At 37.2% G+C, this 23352-nt stretch overlaps 2 protein-coding genes across 4 annotated transcripts in view; both read right to left on the minus strand.

The window, feature by feature from the left end:
* Nucleotides 1-17455, minus strand: part of LOC113061834 (1-phosphatidylinositol 4,5-bisphosphate phosphodiesterase eta-1-like) — a 69822-nt gene extending 52367 nt beyond the window's left edge. For both annotated transcript variants that reach the window (XM_026231294.1, XM_026231292.1), the window contains exons 1-2: nucleotides 17285-17455; nucleotides 6765-6874 (exon numbers count right to left, since the gene is read on the minus strand). In XM_026231294.1, coding sequence (XP_026087079.1) covers nucleotides 6765-6843 — 79 coding nt within the window. In that variant the 5' untranslated portion in view covers nucleotides 6844-6874; nucleotides 17285-17455. The remainder of the gene's footprint in view (nucleotides 1-6764; nucleotides 6875-17284) is intronic.
* A 1692-nt stretch (nucleotides 17456-19147) lies between these two features.
* On the minus strand, nucleotides 19148-23275 carry c18h3orf33 (c18h3orf33 homolog (H. sapiens)). 2 transcript variants are annotated; one of them, XM_026231296.1, is made up of 5 exons: nucleotides 23134-23275; nucleotides 22871-22930; nucleotides 22330-22483; nucleotides 21264-21427; nucleotides 19148-19839 (listed from the first exon to the last, which is right to left on the minus strand). In XM_026231296.1, exons 1-5 carry the CDS (start codon nucleotides 23239-23241, stop codon nucleotides 19567-19569), a joined length of 759 nt encoding a protein of 252 aa, XP_026087081.1. In that variant the 5' UTR covers nucleotides 23242-23275; the 3' UTR covers nucleotides 19148-19566. The 2 variants fall into 2 exon arrangements, with proteins under 2 accessions (XP_026087081.1, XP_026087082.1); XM_026231297.1 differs by having other exon boundaries at nucleotides 19412-19839; nucleotides 21264-21424.
* Between the last annotated feature and the right edge of the window lie 77 nt (nucleotides 23276-23352).

Consider the following 23352-nt stretch of genomic DNA (forward strand, 5'->3'; position numbering starts at 1 on the left):
TTCTAATCACATCATTGCAGATGAATGTGCACTGACGCATGGTTCAGAGCTATTAGAGATAAGTGGAAGGTTTCTAAAAGATTAATATGTCATAATGTGTTTCTCAGTGATCTATGTGCTGAAATTTTAATTTTACTATGTGCTGAGAGGTAATATGATGTGAGAGATGAAAGTGTTAACAGATTTTCAGCTATGGATTATTTACTCCCCAGGCACATAATGGTCTTTTACATATTTATCACAAATTGTAAAATAATTAAATAAGTAAAAATTTGCTTCCAAATGCTTCAGTGCAAAGTTCACCCAAAAAATATCTTTACAAAACTGTATGACCTTTTTTCTAGATTTTCTAAATTTCTACAGTACTATCCAAAGTGACTTGCATTGCTTTCAAGCTATGCATTTGCATTTATCAGTTGTTGCTTTCCCTCGTATTCAAACCCCTGACCTTGGCGTAGCTAAAGCGATGTTTTAAGATAAAATACACTACTGTTTCTTATGCGGGAACCAAAATTTGTTTTGTAGAATGTTCACACTGCTCATTTACAACTGAAGAATAGTGTCTGTCAAGCTTCAAAACAAAACATAAAAAATACACCACAAAAGCATATGGAAACTAGTCCAAACAGCTCGTTTGCTACATTCCACATTTTTTTGAATCCATGCATTCGACAGTATAAAAATCTGAACATTTAGTCTTAAATATCGACTGACTGATTAAATGAAAAAAAAATATATCTTATGCTCACCAAGGCTACGCTTCATTTGATAAAAAATATAATGAAAACAGTAATATTGTGAAATATTATTACACTTAAATCACTTCTATCCAGACCAAAATGGCTTTTAAATATGCTCAGTTTGGTGTACGAAGTTAAATATGCTCACTCGATGTTTCAGTTGGTGAGCACTTCACTGTGAAGCTTCTGTCACACTCATCCATCACACAGCATCAGTGAGAGGTGGAAATAAAGCCTTAGAAAATATAAGCAAGTCTGGATCTCTTCGTCGATTCCTTCGAGGGTTTCATATTCCCATAAATAAGCCAGAATTGTTCAAGACTTTCTTTGTGTGTGTGTGTGTGTGTGTCTCAGTGCCCTGCTAAATGTCAAATGGGACATTGTTGCTGACTGTAAAACAAAGTCTAAATGAACGATTCAGATAGATCAGATAGATGTGGAGTGATGCAGATATTACCAGAGCTGTAAACTGGTTTTGAATTAAGATAATATAATCAATACTGTCTGGGCTCACCCTTCTTGATGTGTGTATTGTGTGGCAAAATAAATGTGTCTGAGGCGATATGAAATTGGGCTGACCAGGCATTGCTGGGGGAATCAAAGCTATCATATATAAGTCTATCATATAATCAATTTAAACACAAACGCAACTCTTGGTTTTATTTTACAAGTGATTCATATCATATTAAACCTCTAATATTTTCTAGTGATGCATATGAACTCAATTTCTTATTTGTTCCTTCATCATTATTGCTCTAGCCATCTGAGACAATCGAGCAAGCATATGACTATAAAACAGTGAGAGAGAGAGAGTGAGACACAATTTGAGAGGGGGAAACTGGAAACTGGTGCAATATAAAAAGGGACTTGTGGAATTGGGAAGCAAACACAGGTTTCATAAACTTAAATCACTCGCTTTTGTCATTTTCCAGGCAGACTGATCCATCTCTGACCGTGGGAGGAGTGAAACCGTTTAAAGAATGAACGAGGGTAAATCACTGCAGCGGTGCAACATGGCATGCCAAGCAAGAAGAGCCAGACAAAACAGCAGACAGACAGGCGGGCTGCAGCCCACAGAGCTGATGGACATCATGCTTCTACTGCCCAGCCACTAGACAACAATCACACCTGTCTCAGAGGAACAAACACACCACCACACCACTGCATCTCGTTCATGTCAATATATGGCACTAGAATATGGGTATGGTAGGTCTAAAGTATTAATGCTGATTATAATGATCTTGAAAGGGGTCACTGCAGAGTAAATGCTGATTATATGTAAATGGTCTAAATGGTGATTGTACTTATATAGACTGATTATAGCCAAAACAAACCTAACTCATATAAATCAATCATCTGATGCATCTTCCATCAGCGAAAAAAACTTGTCTCAAGTGCTACTTGTAAATTAAATTTTAATTCATTTATTCAATTAGACACATTTTTTCCAGTTGTTTGTGACTGAATAAGTTTTTTTGTGAACTATTTTATAGAGTTCACACTTAAAAGACTAATTTTTAGCTGAAGAAACTACTGTTTAAAAGAAAATAATATTTTTATTCAGCAAGGATGCATTCAACTGACCAAAAGTAATAGTAAATAAATGAATAATGATTCTATTTATAAGATTACACACACACAACATACACACACACACACACACACACATATATCAGCATATTAGAATGATTTCTAAAGAATCACGAACCACAGCACAAATCATTTAACATAAATGAACATCATATAAATTAACATCATTAATACAATTTTAAAATATATTAAAATAGAAAACGTATTTCACATTTGAATAATATTTCACAATATTATTATTATTATTATTATTATTATTATTAATTTAAACAGTAGAGATCAAAATGAGAGGACAACCTACAATTTCTTAAATTTCACGGTCAATGCTTAGTCCTATTTGAACTCCTATATCCTAACAGGAATTAAGGCAGTTTTTAAGGTTATTTCATGAATAAATTGTATTCTGAAGCACAGTATAAAAATTTAACTGAGATATTTAAAAAACAACACTGATTAAAATTAGAGAACACTTACAGATAAGAAGTTATTGGTGTTTATATGGCACCTGGTGCTAATTTCCTTAAATATATGACACACTCTATTTAACTGGCAGCATTCCTCTAATTTTCACTGAGATTGCAAGATGGCGGGCCGCTCTATGTTGACTGAAAAAGGAGGCAGTCCAGATCAAGGCCAAAGGATGACCTTTTCAGCCGTCGCAAGAGAAACTGGCCATTACAAATCTGTGATTTCTACAATCTCGCAGCTTTACAGTGACACTAATACATTAAAGTCCAAAAAGGCTGGTTGTCTATGTAAGACAAATGCAAGAGAAGACAGGATGCAGAGACTCAGTGGGGAATCTGTTCAGCACTGCAGCTGGAATTGCTCATCAGTTCAGTGCTGAACAGGTTAAACTGAGAAAATGTATACATTTAAGGGGAAAATAAGTTGATTTTAAATTTCATGGCATCAACACATGTCAAAAAAGTTGGGACAAGACCATGTTTACCACTGTGTGGCATCCCCTCTTCTTTTTATAACAGTCTGCAAACGTCTGGGGACTGAGGAGACAAGTTGCTCAAGTTTAGGAATAGGAATGTGGTCCCATTCTTGTCTAATACAGGCTTCTAGTTGTTCAACTGTCTTAGGTCTTCTTTGTCAAATCTTCCTCTTTATGATGCGCCAAATGTTTTCTGTGGGTGAATGATCTGTACTGCAGGGTGGCCATTTCAGTACCCGGTCCTTCTACACAGCCATGATGTTGTAATTGATGAAGTATGTGTCTGGCATTGTCATGTTGGAAAATACAAGGTCTTCCCTGAAAGAGACGACGTCAGCATTGATGGTGCCTTTCCAGATGTGTAAGCTGCTCATGCCACACGCACTCATGTAACCCCATACCATCAGAGAGGCAGGCTTCTGAACTGAGCACTGATAACAACTTGGGTTGTCTTTGTCTTCTTTAGTCCGGATGACATGGCATCCCAGTTTTCCAAAAATAACTTCAAATTTTGATTTTATCTGACCACAGAACAGTTTTCCACTTTGCCACAGTCCATTTTAGATAAGCCTTGGCCCAGAGAAAACACCTGCGCTTCTGGATCATGTTTAGATATGGCTTATTTTCTGACCTATAGAGTTTTAGCTGGCAACGGCGAATGGCACGGTGGACTGTGTTCACCAACAATATTTTCTGGAAGTATTCGTAAGCCCATGTTGTGATTTTCATTACAGTAGCATTCCTGTATGTGATGCAGTGCCATCTAAGGGCCCGAAGATCACGAGCACCCAGTATGGTTTTTCAGATTCTGAGATTGTTTCAGATTCTCTGAATCTTTAGATGATAGCATGCACTTTAGATGATGATAACTTCAAACTCTTTGCAATTACTCTCTGAGAAACTCCTTTCTGATATTGCTCCAATATTTTTCGCCGCAGCATTGGGGGAATGGTGATCCTCTGCCCATCTTGACTTCTGAGAGACACTGTCACTCTGAGAGGCTCTTTTTATACCCAATCATGCTGCCAATTTCCCTAATAATTTGCAAATTGGTCCTCCAGCTGTTCCTTAAGTGTACATTTAACTTTTCCAGCCTCTTATTGCTACCTGTCCCAACTTTTTTGGTATGTGTTGCTCTCATGAAATCCAAAATGAGCCAATATTTTGCATGCTTTTTCAAAACGTGTCACTTTCAACATTTGATATGTTATCTATATTCTATTGTGAATAAAATACAAGTTTATAAGATTTGAAAACTATTCCATTCCTTTTTTACTCACAATTTGTACAGTGTCCCGAATTTTTTGGAATCGGGTTAGTACATATCATTAGCTAACATGTATATTTGTAAGGTAACACTGGTCTCTCACCAAGACACCTGCCTTGATCTCCTCACACAACTCAATTAGTCTCATCTGACCATTCTTCTTTCTAATCCTGGCCTGTCCCTGCTATCTTGGCCGCATAGCAGAATCATAATTGTATCTGTGGTCCATCATATGTGTAAATAAACACTTAAAAGTTTCTCAGCGTCCGAACTGTCATTGCGATCAATTGTTTTCCTATAGACCACACTCCCTCTCATTACGTTACTTATAGTTTTGGCGGTTTTCAGATGCGGAAGTAAAATTCTCTCACAAAAACAAATTTAAAGAAGTTTAAAGAAAATCTAGTTCCTACATCAACTCTAACCTGGAATATGCACTTTAAGGATCTGTCTTTGCATCTGTCCTTGCACTGCAGTGATGAAGCCTCTCATCAACAGAAAGAATCAAAAGTCTAGGCTCACCTTTGCTGAAGAGCATGTTGCGTGGAGAGAGGAGAACTGGTCCAAAGTTCACTTTAGTGATGAGAGCAAGTTACATTTATTTGGGTCTGATGGGAAACATTATGTTTGGCATCAAACTGAGGAAAGACTGAAGTCCAAGTGTGTAAATAAGTCAGTGAAAGGAGGAGGAGGAAGTGTCTTGTGGAGCAGGAGTTGGGCCTCTTATACAGATAAATTGCAGAGAAAATGCAAATGTTTATCAGAACCTCCTTCAGCAACATGCAGTTCCTTCCCAACAATCATCTCCCAATCTGCCTGCAATTCTCATGCAAGACAATGCCCCGTCACACTGCAAAATGGGTAAAGCGGTTCCTTAAAGGTCAGAACACTGAAATAATAGTAATGCCCAGAGTCATTATCTAAACCAGAATGAAAATTTCTGGAATATATTTGGAAACAAAGTTATGGCTAGGAAACGCACTACAGTTACCAGACTGGACGAAACTGGAAGAAGGGTGGACCAAGATCACAGCAGCACAGTGTGAGAAACTAGTGATGTCCTGCAGCCGCAGATGTGCTGAAGTCATTCAAAGCAGGGGCCTCTACGATTCCTACTATTTTTGACACCTGTAACCCTCCAAAATTTGAATTGTAATTTTCTTTGGTGCAACAGTGGTTACTGTTGTCTAATTTTGATCAATGTGTTTTCCACAAAATAAAAGTTTTTGTTGAAATGCCTTGGTTATTTTGTCAAACATGTTAGTATAACAACAGTATACCAACAGCTAATATTCCTTCAAATTTTGAGCAATGAAGATTAACAATATTTCAGAAAAAAATCAATTATTCATAGATTACTTTCTAATTTTGATCTCCACTGTAAATGCAGCCTTGAAAGCCTGAAAATAAGAGACTTAAAAAAAAAAAAATCTTACTAACCCAAAAGTTTTGCACAGTAATGTATATTTATGTAAATATTCATTATACGCTAATTTTCATTATACGCTATTTTTTATTAATTGATATTTATATGTTTTTGAGCACTGTGGAAGCATAACTTATAAATATTATAATTCAATATAGAAATTTACATTTAAATTTCCAAGCCTGGAAATCATAGCACACACAAACACATAATATATACACACACACATTATATATATATATATAAATGTCTGGAAATATCACAGGAAAATGTGGTCAAAATGTCATTTAAAGCATCTGATGAACATATTAAGATCTGTGATCTAGCGTTAGGTAAGCTATAACATTTAGCATTTAATAATGAGAATTTATAGCCTGGCTCTTAGCACATCTGTCAGTATTCCTGTCTCTCCAATCTGCATGTATGCATGGCTGGACAAATTCTTTCATTTTTTTAACCCATCTGTAGCTATTTGTAGTGGGTACTGCTATAATATTTCTGTGAAGCTGTCAGTTTTGTGCTCAGTGATGTGGCCTTGGGGACTCAGTCCCATTTAAACAAACAGCATCAAGCCAAGAAGGACTGATTTCCTTTCCTTTCAGTACCATAATCCAGCACAAGGGCTTTATTATTCTCATGATGTGAGATACAGCACCACCTTGTGTATACCAGTCCCAAATGCATTTGGTGGTCACTGGTCAAGTAATCAAAACCCACTCTTCACATTTCCTGAGATATGGAGAAGTGCAAAATTCCCAGTTCTCAGTACGATAAATCCATCATCCACATCATACTTACCATGGAAGATGCTGTTGTCAGACAGAAAATGGCGGCAATACTGTGGGCTTCCATGCTTGTCCATCTTCCTGTAGCTCATGATGGGATCTAGGAAGGATGGAGAGCAGAATCTGTAATGGAGGAAAAAAAAAGTTTAATTTCTGTTGTTAAATATAGAGTATAGCTTCTCAAACGGCATCCAACATTAAATTAAAATATGCATTTTGCATGCATTAAGAGATATTTAAATGGTAAATGTTTTGACCCATGTGCTATGGCACTAGAGGTTGATGTTCAGTGTGAAGCCTGATCACACACACGAGTCTCACATCTCGCTCTGATTGAAAATGACAGGTGCAATTACAATTACCTACAATTACAACACTGATTGTACTGATGGGATTACAAAAGAGATTGTGGAGAAAGAGATGGGCAAATAAGCAGAGAATGAAAAGGAGCGTGTGTGTGTATTTGTTGGGTAGAAAGGGACTGAGAGGGCTGAAGGTGCCCTGAAAGAGTTTATTACACATCCATGTCCATTATAAATGCAGAATACATAGGTGTAACATTATAAGTTTAGATCTTCTCAGAGGTGTAAATTATTATGTGCCATATAACCTCTCTATATTCTTCAATTTTTTTCAATAAGACTGCTATTGGAATGGAAGCCCTAGCTTTCCATAAATAAATAAATACAAATATCACACTGGATTAAATAAGATACAATTTAGCCAGAGCTGTGGTACTGTTTGTCACGGACCAGCAAAGAAAGAACAGGGTCTGGGTCCAAATGCAGGGAACAAAATCAAGATGCAAAAAACACGAGAACCAGGAACACTTACAAATCACAAGTAACATTAAGCAATACAGCCAGGCAGAGGCTGTGTCCAAATTCAGGGTCTACATCCTTCGGAGGACGCATTTGAAGGATGTTACGTCACAGCGCCGCGACGAAGGCTGTCCAAATTCGTAGGATCCTTCAAATGCGGCCCACAAATGCGTCCTCCTTTTCCCCGAATTCGAAGGATGGGTGTGATGGATCCTTTCGCGTCCTACCTATCCCATAATTCTTTTCGGCAGGACGAAGCGAGCGGTAGCGGAGTGGGGGAGGAGTATTATTTTCGATGTTTTTTAAAAACTGGCTTTTCAAAAATATATATTTTCAGTGGTTTTCTAGTTAGGCATTTTGTTTTAGCGTTAAGCATTTTTTTTTACATGTGTACGTGTATATGTAAAAAAAAAAAAACGTTTACTTTTGTAAACTAGCTTCTTCCTTACTGCCTGTGTGCATACACACAGCTTATTTGTTAGTGATTGAAGCTGTTTTAACGCTTCTAAGGACGAAAGAGCAGACAGAAGTGTTTATAAAGCTCCGGGGAGAGAACGATGAGCTCTTCACCGGCGTCTTGCTTGGCGCTGTCACGGTTGCTAGGCGACAGGATATGAGCAACGGTTAAGGGAGGGAACTGAAAGAAGGGTAGGCTGTCCAAATTCACAAACACCGACTTCCGGTTTTTGCGGTCGTCGGAGGACCCATCCTCCTTCAACCGGGTAGGAAGGATCCTAAGGAGGATGCAGACCCTGAATTTGGACACAGCTGGTGGGTGAGACAAGAATATTAACAAATGGGGAACAGCTGTGTGTGTGTAAGTGAAGGTAAAGGACTCCGGGAGCAAGGGAGAAACACAGGTGAAGCAACTAAAACAATGATGAGGTGACAAGGTGGGCGGAGTCAGAAAAGGACAGGAGAGAGAGCACATGGCACCAAACAAACACAACACTCACAGAAGAAAGCCACAGAAAGACAGAAGACTGTGACACTGTTTTGCCCCTTTCACACTGCCATTCCGGCAAATACAGGGGTAAAGTGTTCCTGCAATTGTTCCCTGGTCGCTAATTTTGCACTTTCACACTGCCAGTGATTACCTGGGATATGTGCGTGCTTTCACACACAACCCTTGAAGATCCCACAACGACACGTGACATCAGCGCGTGACGTGTAATGTACGAGTCGACAACGCTAGGCACGTTATACTTTCACTGAAGCAAGCAAACGATCTCAGCGTCAGCGCGGAAAGTGAGGAACTAACTGATCTCTGCTTCATTACAGTTTGCACATATGTTTTCGTCGCGAATGTTGATCTTGCTTCAAAACAGCCGGTAATAGAGTTGCGCGATAACGTGCGTCATCACTTCAACATGGAATTAGATCTGGCTTTTGTTCACACAGTGCTCATCCCGGGTCAAACCCCCCAATGTTACTAGGTCCCCGACCCGGGTTCAGTTCGGTAATCAATCCCGGGACGTGGTTGCTTTCACACAGAAGGCGACCCGGCAATGTTCCGGAAATATTGCGGGTCCGACGTGCAGTGTGATAGGGGCTTTTGCCTGTGTGGATCCTTGTACTTTGCTATCAGCTCTCAACTATCCTTAATAAGAAAAATAAAATAAAATAAAATAAAATAAAAAGGAAATTATTATAGCAATTAATATTATATTCTAATATATAACTATAATAAATATAATAAAAAATTTAAATGTCAAACATTAAACGTACAATAATCTACACTATATCCAATATATACAAACATTCTAACAGTGTATGTGTGTGCGATATGTGTGTGTGCGTATTTCTAAAGCAAGCATAAGACACTTCTTTTAAAACATAAAAACTATATATATATATTTTTTAATCTTACCATTTTAAAACATTTGACTGTAAAGATGACAAGAATAATTTATGATCAGACTCCTAAAACTGGCAGTTTAAACCCCAAGGATGAATTACCACTTCCACACATTAAAACAATAAATAAATAATACAATATGCAGTTTGCAGTTTGCTGCTATCCATAACTGGTAGAATGAAGAGCACATGGTGCTGGATCGTAACAGAAAGTAATCACTCTAGTTCTAACCACCCGCAAAGTCTATGCGTTTGACCCTTTGGCCTCAGTCTGCACTAATTTCCTGAAACAAGCTGAAATCAGACACTAAAGCAGGAGCCGACGGGGGTCTTGCTTTTTCCGGAACTTTCTCCCTCAGGATATCCCATAAATCACCAGCAGACAAACACGCAGACAAACAGGTGCTGCTGGAGAAAAAATACAAAATAAACGTCTAATGGACGATAAGCAATGAAAATATAATTTGAAAAGTATAATTTTTAAACATACAATACTGCACAGACAGTTCAGAAAGAGACTCAGCATGGGACGGGATGTATTTTAAAGAAAAAAAGTAGCTTCTATGTGGCTGAAGGTCAAAATCAGGGACAATTTCATATTCAGAGCATCCCTAGAGTGTATGTGCATTCTCATCTGGTGATGAAGAGAAATGCCCCTTGAATAGCCACACTACCAGGATTCTAGACAAATCGACAAAAAGGCGGTCTTGAGTCTCAAAGACGAATAAAACATGCTGTAAACGCAACCCATACAGCCCAGGAGACCTGTTTCAAATACTGTCCACCCCTCGCTCCATTCAGCTCTCCTGGTTTCTCTCATCTTGTGATTTGTCGCTTACTGTCAGAATAGCTGCAATATAAATGCGAGGGTAATCAAAAGCTGTCACATGTGCTTGAAAAATGTATTCGTGTGACTTTGAGGCACATTAGCTAAGGGATAAGAGGCTAGCAGCCCCTTTCAGCAGGCATTATCCCCACAGAGGGCGAAAACTGAGAATGATTATAGTGTCAGAGTGTGGTAATGTGAGCACTTGGCTTTTCAATAAACCATGCTGTTTGTAATGTCATAAGAAAGTCCCATCTGCCCCTGAGGAACACAATCTGGTTAGGTGGCGTCCCATTATTTGGAAGTGGAAATATAACCTTCTTGGATTATACCTGCGTCTCTAGCTTCTGATGCAGAAGCAAATCAAGGATGGACTCATTTCAGTAACAAGGATCACTGAGGGGGAGTTTGATGGACAGTGGTCATATTTCTGTGTATAAAATCAATACAAATCACTGAAGGTTTTAGGTGCACTCACACTGACGATAATTGAATAGCTGGATGTTTGGCGAGTTGCTGTACTGTTGGTTGCTAGTAGGCATTTCCATTCAGATCTCACTGGTAGTCGAACTGCCGCTGCACATTTGCATAAATTTAATATGCAAAACTTTGTCGCATCACTATCAGTCTCCGTCACTAATGACACCTCCGATGGCAAGCTCTACTCAAAACCAAATGACTGGGTTTTTCAGTGTAAACCCTCCTTTAGACATCAAACGATTGTTTATCTTGTCAAGTAAGAAATTAGGCACAATTGATTATATACATATCTCTCCAAAATTTTATTTTAAAACAATTGCCTGTCGCTAACACACTACACGACATTTAAAGTCACCAGATTGCTGTTCTTTTCTGTCTGTCGTCGCCCATGTCACTTCCACTTGAAACACATTTCACTCTGAAGGACCTGGATCACAGACTGTTCTAGATATTTAACCTGCTAAGTATCTCTTGGGCATCTGGGATGCATCAGCACTTCTCTTAGATTGTGTCTTTCATAATTCAACCACAGCTATTGGCATTGTGAACATTTTAAAATAGTTGTTAACTGAATACAATAGTGACATAAAGACACTTTTCATTAATAAAGCTCTAAAAATCTTACTGACTGATGTTTTATGTCCTGAAAAATAAAAATAAAAAAGGGTCTGATTTAAATATGTGCAGTGTCACTTGCTTAGTGCAAATTGTCACATGACCAGAGCAGTTTATTTCCTGTTTGCACCATGAGAAGATGATGACTGCATCAAAGCTTGCAAACAAAAGGTAGTCAAGTATGTTAACATAAAGATATGATTTGGTGCATGTTATCTTCAAGCTGTCTAGTATTAATATATGAATTCACAATTATTCAGTTTTCTTGAGATGGTCATAGAATGAGTAAAGATGATGCTGATATCAAAAGTTGTATTTAGTTAACATATAAAATGTCACACATTTTTATAAATTTATAAATCATAATTATGATAAACAAAGTTGCAATCGTGAGATATAAAGTCATAATATATATATATATATATATATATATATATATATATATATATATATATATATATATATATATATATATATATATATATATATATATATATATATATATATATATAAAGTCAAATTATTTTATATAAAGTCAGTTTTATGAGAAATCTGAAATATAATGCTCCAATCCCTAGTGAAAAACATATACACTAAAATGTATTTGAAATACATTAATTTCATGCTAACACAAATATATTTACATATTTATGCATTTAATAAAAATACCCTGCAATTGGAACAACTAATTCGGTTGCACTTTATTTTACAGTACGTGTATTAACATGAAAGTTCTGGTAATACAAGGTAACTACATGGGGTAGGGTTAGGTTTAGGGGTAGGTTCAGGGTTAGTACCTAGTTATTACATAGTTATTGTAATTACTATAATAAGTACATAGTATTTACATGAGGAACATGACTGTAAAATAAAGTGGTACCACTAATTCTTTACTTAATGCACTTTAATTGTGCAGAAGTCCAATTTAAGATATACTCAAGAATATTTGATCGTTCTAAAATATAACTATTGTAAGTATACTTCCAAGTACACTTTAAATATGTTGCATTTAAAGACCGATATTATTCAAAGATTTTACAATCCTCATCAATAGTGACATTAAAACACATTAAGGCTTAATATTAAGAAATGTGCGTTGTGCACAAGTAGTACTCCAAATAAAGATTTACAGTGATTGTTAATTTTATATTAGTAAGTTTAAAGCAATATGACAGTAAATTATGTTAATAGATTTGAACTATACTTACTATGAAATAAATGTATCTTAAATATATTATTTTTATATTACATTAGTTCCAATAACTAAAACATGCTTTCATGAATAGTGAAAGGGACTATCAATACAAGGCACAGATGGAGACAAGGATTAAAGAGTACATTTTAAGCCTGCATCCATTGTGATTCTTGTATGTGACTGTGAGTAATTATATTAGAAGAAAGAAAGTCATTAATAAATCAGTGAGTATGAGAGGGTTTGAGCACTGGGGATTGGGGTGACAGCACTTAAAATAGATTGAACTGTGGGGGTAGTGTCTAACCCTGTGACCCCACACCCCCTCTGACTGTAAAGCAGGAAGCCCCCTCTTCAGAGCCCTGGACGGCTTCTCACTCTCCCTGTCCAGCAGAATAAAGAGTCCAGCTAAACGGCTGACTCGCATTTCTTAATCATCATCTGTATCTGAAAATGTGTTTTATTCACAAACACATTTCTAACAGATTCTAATAATGTTGTTAATTTATTCCCAAGATTCTGTCATCTTCTTAGAGAGCATAACAATATTTGGTATACGTCTATCTCTTCAAGCTTTTGTTTTCAGTGCCCACTTGCTCCCCCATGGAACACTTGTCCTTCCCTCCCACTATACCATCTATTATGCATTGAATTTCCAGAACGTTAACTGTATAAAAGGTCTCCTATGGTTATAATCACTCTTTACCAAACTTTTGGAGAACAAGACACTGGCTACTTACTACATGCATCACTGTTAGAAACAAAAATGGTAACATTTTAGTTTAGGGACCAGTTCTCACTATTAACTATTTGTTTATTAGCATGCATATTTCTAGAATATTGGCTATTCATTATTATTGTCATTATTATTATTATTATTATTATTATTGAACTTCTAAGCACATTAATGCTTTATTCATTAATGCTTTATTACAACTAAACCTTACTTATTGTTAAAAAAACACAGTAAATTAAGAGTTTATTGAAGCATAAGTCATAGTTAATAGTTAGTTAATAGTGAGAACCGGTCCCCAAGCGAAAGTGTGACCAAAGAAAGATATTTAGAGGATATTCATTCAGACTCTTTATGTGCAACCTGTACCTTTTAGGCCCAGCTGAAAGAAATGTAAAAAAAAAATTATATATATATATATATATATATATATATATATATATATATATTAGGGGTGTAACGGTTCACAAAATTCACGGTTCGGTTCGATACGATACACTGATGTCACGGTTCGGTTCGGTTCGGTTCGATACGTTTTAGATACAGCAAAATGTAAAAACATCTCAACTTTTCAGAATGCCGCAAGCGCACCGCGGGTCATGTGACAAGAACCAACCAATCAGCTTCATCCTTTCCCGTAACAACGTTGAGAGCTCAGCCAAGATGAAGGAACAGCTGATCATAGTTGTATATGGATTGCAATTTTGAAATAAATTCAGTAGCAGAGCTACTGCAAGCGATTTTTAGAGCTGCAAATCCATTTATCCTTCGCTGAAATTTCCGCGTCTCATGGAGAGAGCACGTCATTGTTGCTTAGCAAAGACAGACGCCTCAGGAGAAAGACGCGCTTAGCGTTTTCCATGCGTTTTTAGGCACGATATGTGAACGGCCCCTAAGGCGCTCGCTCACTCAGCACGCGCTGAAGGCTTGTTGCAAAATGTCTAATGCATTTAACAGACCAGAAATATAAGATCCTAAAATAACCAACAGGTCTGGTGTTTGGGTTGGATTCCCTGTAAGCTATAGTGTCTAAATGCTGCAGGGATAGTTTGCTGCGTGCATGTTTCTCCTTTTTTTCGTCTTTTCCCAGATAGTACTGACGCATATATCCCAGATATACCCGCTGGGTTTTTTTTTTTTTTTTTTTTGTAATCCCGCTGGTGTACCCTGTCATGTTGCAGATGCGACATACCGTTGTTTATTTATCCACCACTCTCTTGCCATCACCATTATAGCTTAAAGGGAATCCAAAGTGCCCCCAAACACCAGACCTGTTGGTTATTGGAGGATCTTCTCATTTCTAGTCTGTTAAACGCATTGGCTATTTTGCAACGAGCCTTCAGCGTGTACTGAGTGAGCGAGCGCCTGCTGAGTAGCCTAACATAAACATATAAGATGGTGTTTTTTTCTTCTTCGGGAGTGTCAGGGGCGTTGCCTGTTACGTTGTTTGGGTTATTGGGCTACCTTGTTGAACGCATATCATTATATTTCTTTCTCTCTCTTTTTTTTTTTTTTCAAATATAATTAATTACTCCAACGAACCGTTCGGTATACATAATGCGTACCGCGTACCGAACCGAAAGCGTCGTACCGAACGGTTCAATACGAATACGCGTATCGTTACACCCCTAATATATATATATATATATATATATATATATATATATATATATATATATATATATATATATATATATATATATATATATATATATATATATATATATTAAACAAGATAAAAAGTAACAGAACATAAAAAAATTAATCCACACTATATAATATTAATCTGTGTTGTGCTCTATTCATTTTTTTTTTTTCAGATTACTCTTGCATTATTAAACCATTAACAATAAACAATTATGGGAAATATCAAACAGAAATATTGTGAAATAACTGTTTAACTTAAATTAAGGGCTAAAAGTCGCTGCCATTTTCATGTTTCAGTATGACCTCACAGCAGGTCATTATTATGTGTTTTTTTAACAATAAGTAAGGTTTAGTTGTAATAAAGCATTAATGAATAAAGCATTAATGTGCTTAGAAGTTCAATAATAATAATAATAATAATAATAATAATGTTTTCACAATGACTGAACTCTGACTGATCTGCTTGGCTTAAAATCAAACACTCAAGTAACAAACAGAGCAACTTAAAAAAAAAAGGAAGCAAGAACTGTTTTCAAAGTTTAAGTGAACTTAAAAGCACATGGGTTAAGTGAATGCAAAAGGGTTCTTCACCCCAAAATGAAATTTTGTCATTATTTACCCCCATGTCATTCCAAACCCATAAAAGCTCAGTTTATCTTCGGTAAACAATTTAAGATATTTTGGATGAAAACCTGGAAGCTTGAGACTATCCCATATCCCATATCCCATATCCCGTAAATAACAGTGTCAAGGTCCATAAAATATATGAAAAGTCTTCTTCAGAATACTCCATCTGCCATCAGTCATGCAATCTGGGTTATATGAAGCCACGGGAACACATTTTGTAAGCGAAGAAAACAAAAATAACAACTTTATTCAACAATTTTGCAGATATTGCAGTATTCTGACTGTTATTTACTTGGCAGTCTATGGGACAGTCTCAAGCCTCCAGGTTTTCATCCAAAATATCTTAAATTGTGTTCTGAAGATGAACGGAGCTTTTACAGGTTTGGAACGACAAAAAAAGATGGGGTAAGTGATTAATGACAAAATTTTCATTTTAGGGTGGAGTATCCCTTTAATGTCCGAAAGATGCTTGGCTTTGACTGATCTATATAGACACATTTACTTTGACCCAGAACTAGTGACAGACACTGAGATCTGTTTCAAGGCCGCCGATGAATAACTTCACTGAAAACATGAACAATACAGTTAACATGTCTTGTCTTCTGTTCTCGGAAAATAAAGGGTAAATAATTAATCAGGTCTCCGCTTCCACAGAAGCTTGTTTGCCATCCCACGCTACACCCCAGCAGTGGAGCAAAATGATACGCTGTGCTTGGAAAACACTGGAGTCATTTTACCCCACACGTTCCAATACACAGAAGTATGCATTCACATTGAATAGAAGCTCTTTGCAGTGACAAACACAAGACTGTCTTGGTTGCAAAACCTAGTGTGTGTCTGATATTTATTTCACTAGAATGTGATTCTCTATATGGGGGCGTCTTGTAGAGCCAAGCACAGGTCACATAAACATTCAGCCAGTATAACGTCAGCGTATCAATATATAATAAAAGTCTCTGCTTTTATAAGCTTAAAAAAACACTGTGATTTCAAAGGGATTAATCAGTTATGGATTTTAACCTCAAGGGTGGCATCTTGTTCACCCCGGTTCAATCTCTGAGCTTTTTTATTGAGCTCTATTTTAAAGCTGGCAGATTTAAGACAAAGACAACACATAATAAGTTAAGGTCCAAATCTGTCTGGTTAACGTCTGTAAATAACATATGGATGTAGGGAAATATTGAACACGAGCAACAGTGATTGTGGAGGCTTCAGGGAACAGCACACACCTAGATAAATGGTTTCTATTTTAATATCCTTTCAAATGTAATTCATTTCTGTAATGCAAAGCTGCATCAAAGGAATACATTTTTTTAATGTATAAATTAGATTTTGCATCATAACGAAATGTCACAATAGTATTTTTTTTTCCTGTATTTTTGATCAAATTAATGCAGCTTTGAAGACCATAAGAAACTCCTTTAAATAAAAAAAACATTAAAGATCATTCCCAAACTGATCCCAAACTTTTGAACTTTAGTTTTAGTGTGTGTGTGTGTGTGTGTGTGTATATATATATATATATATATATATATATATATATATATATATATATATATAGTATAGTATAGTATAGTATAGTATAGTATAGTATAGTATAGTATAGTATAGTATAGACATAATATAAACAGTTCATAAGAGTAAAACGGAAAAAAGAGGAAAAAGTGAAACTTTTTCTCCTGGCACCGTTCAAACGTGCACCTGCTCGCAACAAAAACAGAGACAAATCACTTACTTCGGTTTCTCTCACTCAAGAGTTTGATTAGAATTCCGCTTTGGTTACAAACTCAGTCTTGACTCTTTTCGTGGAAACATTGGAAACACTGTGTACAAATCTTCCTCTACACACGCGTCTCCAGGGTTGTCCTTCCCAGTGTTTACTGTTTAACTGTACGTCTCCGCTCTCATTCAAAAGCTCCGGACTACCAACCGACCGGAGCCGAGAGGAGCAGCCGCAAAAACAGGTGGGGAGTTTTAGGAACGGACTGACAATGACCGACTGTAAACAACAATTAATGCGGTACTGTCGGTTCAGTTGGCCAGTAATGATCCATTCCTGCATGCATTATAATTGTTATATTTCAACAAACAACTCAAACACTGAGAATTTACACATGGACTTTATTTTTCTTGCAGAACAGTTATGGTTAAAAATAAAACTAATAAAAATAAATAGCAAAAATTATTACTGTAAATTAATACTTATTAAAAAGGTGATATTAAAAAGGAACAGGGTGAAATAAAAGAGTATAAAAAAAATAAACAAAATAAAACTCCTTACTTGTTAGAAAACGTTGGCTCCAATTTTGACCAAGCTAAGTAATAATGTAACAAATATAAAAACATAAAACATGTAATCACTAACTATTTTATTCATAGATGGTATATGTTTAAATACAGTTGCATTTCAGTTTCCTACAAACCTAAAATGGGATTTTTGTAATTTCAGTTGAGGAGCTCAAAATTCCAAGCTTAGAATTTGATACAATGAGAAGGGAGTTCTGTTCTCTTTCCCACATGAAAACAAAGGGCATATTTGCCTGTCACACATCTCTCATCTCTCACTCCTTCCACAGTTTCCACAGGTCTTTCTGTGTAACCGCCCATGTGCGGAGTCTCGGTTCAAAGTCTGCTAGTGTCTCATACCCAATGCACCTTTCAATTCAAACCGACTGTCCAATAAGAGTCCGGCATCTCTGCCATAGTCACAAGGGACATTTGCACAACAAAGGCCGAAAGGAGGGGGCAGGCAACTTCCCCCTTGTGCCCATTAGAGTAGATAAGACTATTGCCATTGAGAACTGAGGCGAAAACAAAATCCCTAGCAAAGGACCTCCACTCTCACTGTTGAGCAAACCAATGGGAGGGCCATTAGATGCTAGAGTCTAACGTGTCTGAAATTACATCTTCTATATGAGTTGTTATTTGTTTTTTTCGTTTTGTAGAGAAAATGAAACCACCAGGAATAATTGGGAGACAAGAGTAAACCAGAATAACATCTTTCATGTTCAGACGGCAGATTTTTAGAGTATTATATTCACTTTAAACATCTTGTTGAAATTTTAAATGGGCTTCTTAATTTAAGTTTTTACTAATAGTGGTATTCTTCAGCTCAATTTAGTTCCATGTTGTTTCAGATTCGTTCAATAATGGTCACCAATGAAAAGTTCATTATTATGAAATGAGTTCAATTCGGCTATAAGCAGCTTTACAGACGTCAACAGTCAAGATTCAACTCAATTCAATGTTGATTCAATTCAGATGTAAAAAAATAAGTCAGAGCTGTGAAGTTAGTGTCATTTTCCAGCTCAATTCAGTTCCATTTTTGTTCTCATCCAATCAGTAGTTCAATCGATAATATTATTGAATAATAATTGTCTTTTAAAAACTTTGTCTTCATCTTTTAGATATATTTTCATCTGTTTTTTTTTCCTCTTCTAGCCTCTTATCGCTGTCTCCAAGTGGCAAGGCCTTTAGGACCCCGAGAAGGAGGCACCCTGATGCACTTTGTCTTCTGAGTGTGAGGTTTCTATAGTAATGGGGATCCCTCCTCCTCATTGTCTCCATGGGGGCATCGGTAGACCCCCACTGCCGTGTCATCGTGACAAAGCACTCCCCCACCTCCCCGGGAAAGAGAAAACCGAGAGGTCTGTGGGATATGGATTTATGGGAGCAGGGAGGAGTTCAAAGGCTTTCCGGATGTCAGGAATATAACGATGGTGTCCACCAGTACATGTGTAGGACAGCATGAATAATGTGATGGATTATACAACACTGCAATGTGTTCGAAATGTCTGTCTTCATGTTGAGCAAACAGGGAAATATGTGAAGAGATATATTCTTCAACGGTCAAAGTAAAAGTAAGCAGAAAAACACAGAGATTTGAATCATTTCAAGTTTAATTGCTGCTTACCTTATCCATTAAGTTCAGGTCTGAGATCAGCAACATACCACATTTACAATTAATACTTTATAAAATACTTCAAACAAAATAACTTCTGAATACTAAGGAATATTTCACTTCTCTTTAGTCCATGATGTCCATTTGAAGAGTTTCTTAAGTGAAATCACCAGCATATTATTCTTCAAGACATTAGCAGCTCTCTCCCAGCGACTCTCTTCCTTCCACAGGCCTTTCCCTTTCTTCTCTGCTCTGCTCTCGGCCCTCAGAAAGCGCTTATAGAGATGCCAGTAGATCCGAGAGTGAGGGTCCAGACCCACAAAAGGAGAAGTCCTAGCCAATCCACGCCTCAAAAGTTCCTCATTCACACAGGTGTTAAAGAATAAGCCCTGAAACATAATGCGATGAAGTTGATTTAATGGATTTGCCCTTCCCGATTACAATCTAGATTACAATTTTAATAATTTACATTTAATATATCATTTAATTATTACATTTCTTTACCAAACTTTCATTCCTTTTTCCATGATTCTTTCAGTTGCTTGTGATTACTTATATATATATATATATATATATATATATATATATATATATATAATAAAAAAAAAGTATATATAGAAATAATAATAAAAAGAAAAGAAATAGAGCACAACTTAAAAATTCGAAGACTTTTTCAGCCTTAGAAACAACACATTTGAAATTCACTGACATTTCCAGTTTTCCATAGCCCCTATCACACTGCCATTCCGGCAAATACACGGGTAAAGTGTTCCGGCAATTGTTCCCGGTTCACTAGATTTTGCACTTTCACACTGCCAGTGATTACCTGGGATATGTGCGTGCTTTCACACACAACCCGTAAAGATCCTGTAATGAAATGTGACATCAGGGCGTGACGTGTAATGTACGAGTCGTAAACGTTAGGTATGTTATATTTTCACTGAAGCAAGCAAACGGTCTCAGCGTCAGCGCGGAAAGTGAGGAACTAACTGATCTCTGCTTCATTACGGTTTGCACATATTTTTTAGAATTTGATTTTCAAACACAAATTTTGATCTTCCTTCAAATCAGCCGGTAAAAGAGTCGCGCGGTAACGCGCGTTATCACTTCGACACGGCATTAGATCTGACTTTTGTTCACACAGTGCTCGTCCCGGGTTGAACTCGGCAATGTTACTAGGTCCCCGACCCGGGTTCAATGCCGGAATCAATCCCGGGACGTAGTTGCTTTCACACAGAAGGCGACCCGGCAATGTTCCGGCAATATGCCAGGTCCGACGTGCAGTATGAAAGGGGCTCAAGACTGTGTTCATGACCCTTGTTTATAAGCATTTAATAGTTTAAAACTTGTATGATATTAGATCTAAAGCAGTGGTTCATAACTATGGGGCTGGGACTTCAACTGGATCCCAACTTTATTTATTTTTGGGTTTTTGAAGAGCCAACTGTCCTCAAAAATATGGATACACAAGAATATTAAAAGTGTCAAATTTCTACACCTGGAAAAGTCATGCAAATTAATATAATCTCATTTTTCTAGTGAATATACATCTTCCTAAACTATGCCAAGCTCTAAAATAACTTACAATAAAGAAAGAAAGAAATCCTTATCTAGTAGATACAAACTACTGAAAAAAATAATTAGGTCTTTGAAAATTGGAACAAGGGAGGCATTGCATTCAGAAAGGCTAAAAACCAATGATCTAATATGTCCCCCACACATACCCCTCCCCCTTCTAAAGCATCTCATTTGTCAAGCTAACAACTTTCATGGTGGCATCTGAGCCTGTGCTAATCTGGTCTATCGCACCTACCCTGTTAACTGACACTAGGCAGTGGAGGGTCTCGTTCTGTCGGGCGATCAGTCGGAGCCACACCGTCTCAGCTGGTTTCAGCTGTTGACCAATCCAGTCCTGCCCTTCCGAGGTCAGCTCCACTCCAGCCAGACGCACATCCAGAAGGGTCACGGGCTGACCTGCTGAAGCCAGTGTCAGTTGTGATCTCCCTTTTAAACGCTGTATCAACAAGACTCTATTTCAAAGTGCTTTTACGATTTGAAAATAGTTTACAGGGTCAGTATAAAGCAGCAGGACTTCTAAAGGATTTAAAAAAAGGATAATTTTCTGTGTCTGAGTGGACCGTTATGTAAACAAGACCAGTAAGGTCACCCTGAGTATTAGTCTCTGTGGTATACAGGAGGAAGCTAGATACGTCCATATGGTACAAAACCACCAAGAGGACAAGCTTACAACCAGGCCATCTGTGAATCACAGTGACATCTCCTTATCTAATCATCAGGGAGTTGATATGTGACTGGTATGGCACATTTAGATCACATCTAAACTCATTCTGAAGGCATGGCTGGTCCATAATAGAATTACTTTGACTGCCTCTTTCCACTAACTGGTTTATAGAAATTCATCATCTTGTAGATGTGCAAATGGTAACAATTCAGGGGCAATTTAATTCAGTTCTGAAGCAACATGAGTTTTCACAGGGTTTGAAGTGTAACAACAGGACGACGGGAGAGAGAAATATTTTGTGCTTCAGTGACTTAAGTTAAAAGACCAAGAAGTGCATTAAATTGAATCCAAGTTCAAAGGCAAAGTCACTTTTTTCTACAGAAAAAAAGAAAGAAAAAAAGAAAAGCCTTCTCTACACTTACTGACACAGCAGGCGATACACAATTATACAAACCGATAAAACTGTTTCTAAGAGAAATGGGCTTTTAAAGATTGAGTCATAATGGAGACCAGCTGTTCAGATGAACACAGTGGTCCCTGAGACAGCTGTGAAATAAATGTGCAGGCCTACTGAAAAGACATTTAATTAAGGGGGTCTTCCTGAGGGACTGCAAAAGGGGGTTGTGTGGCTCCTTACGTTTAGTAAGTAGGCGACTGAGCAAAGGAACATAAATTGGAATGTGTTCCACTTCAAGCCCTTTTTCTGTGATGTTTCTAAGTCTTCCTCTGACACTGATGTTTCTCTCGATGAATCGTGCTGGAATATCAGCAGCGGAGCCAAATTTTGTAATCTGCAAAACAAGGACAGGAAAATATGATCAAGACAGTAAAACACATCAATAGTTCCAGGGCATCATAGTATATATAGTATATCTATTACCTTACAGATACCAATAAACCAGTTACGATGAGTAAAATAATGTTAGCCAATCAATAAACGGGAAACAACATTCTGTCAACCTCAACCAATGGTGTGAGTCTGGGGCGTGGCTAGCTGTTTGCTCAACAGTTGTTATTGTTTACAAGCTAATATCAATCATTCACATAAAAAATAATAATAACAAAAAAAAGCATATGCATTAAGATTTTATTTAAACTCACAGAGCACGTTAACATATGGACTGTCAGGAGCTGTGTGAAATAAAACCCGTGTCATCGAGTGTGTGTGGTGTATTTACCAGTCTAATGCTCCTCGCTAAGATGAGAAGACCCGCTAGACCAAGGCAAGTGCTGATGTTCTGTTGGGAGCACATTAAAATATGCACACCATAAGATAAAGCAGTGTAATATTTACTGCGTCTTGCACGGGCAGCTGCCATGTTTAGTAAGTAACGTTAGTCCACAAGCTCAGTTCCCTCAGTGCTTGGGAAGTCTTATATTTCTACGCCATTCAAATGAAATTAAATGACACGGAACGTTATTGTTCCAATCGGTTACTTACCCGGACAAACGTTAGGTTATCGTCAGCAAACTGTGATATTTGTGCAATCACATTTTCAGATGGATTGTCCTCCTCGTTCACATCTGCAGGACCCGAACCTGGCTGCATATTGTTTATAGAGGAAGAACTACAAAATGTAGCCACGCCCACTGTTCAAGGGTACCGCCTTAGGCCAAAATAGTGAAATGCGTTTTCTGTTTTATATGTGAAACACAAATG

The sequence above is a fragment of the Carassius auratus genome, chromosome 43 (assembly GCF_003368295.1).
Source record: "Carassius auratus strain Wakin chromosome 43, ASM336829v1, whole genome shotgun sequence".
NCBI lineage: Eukaryota > Metazoa > Chordata > Actinopteri > Cypriniformes > Cyprinidae > Carassius > Carassius auratus.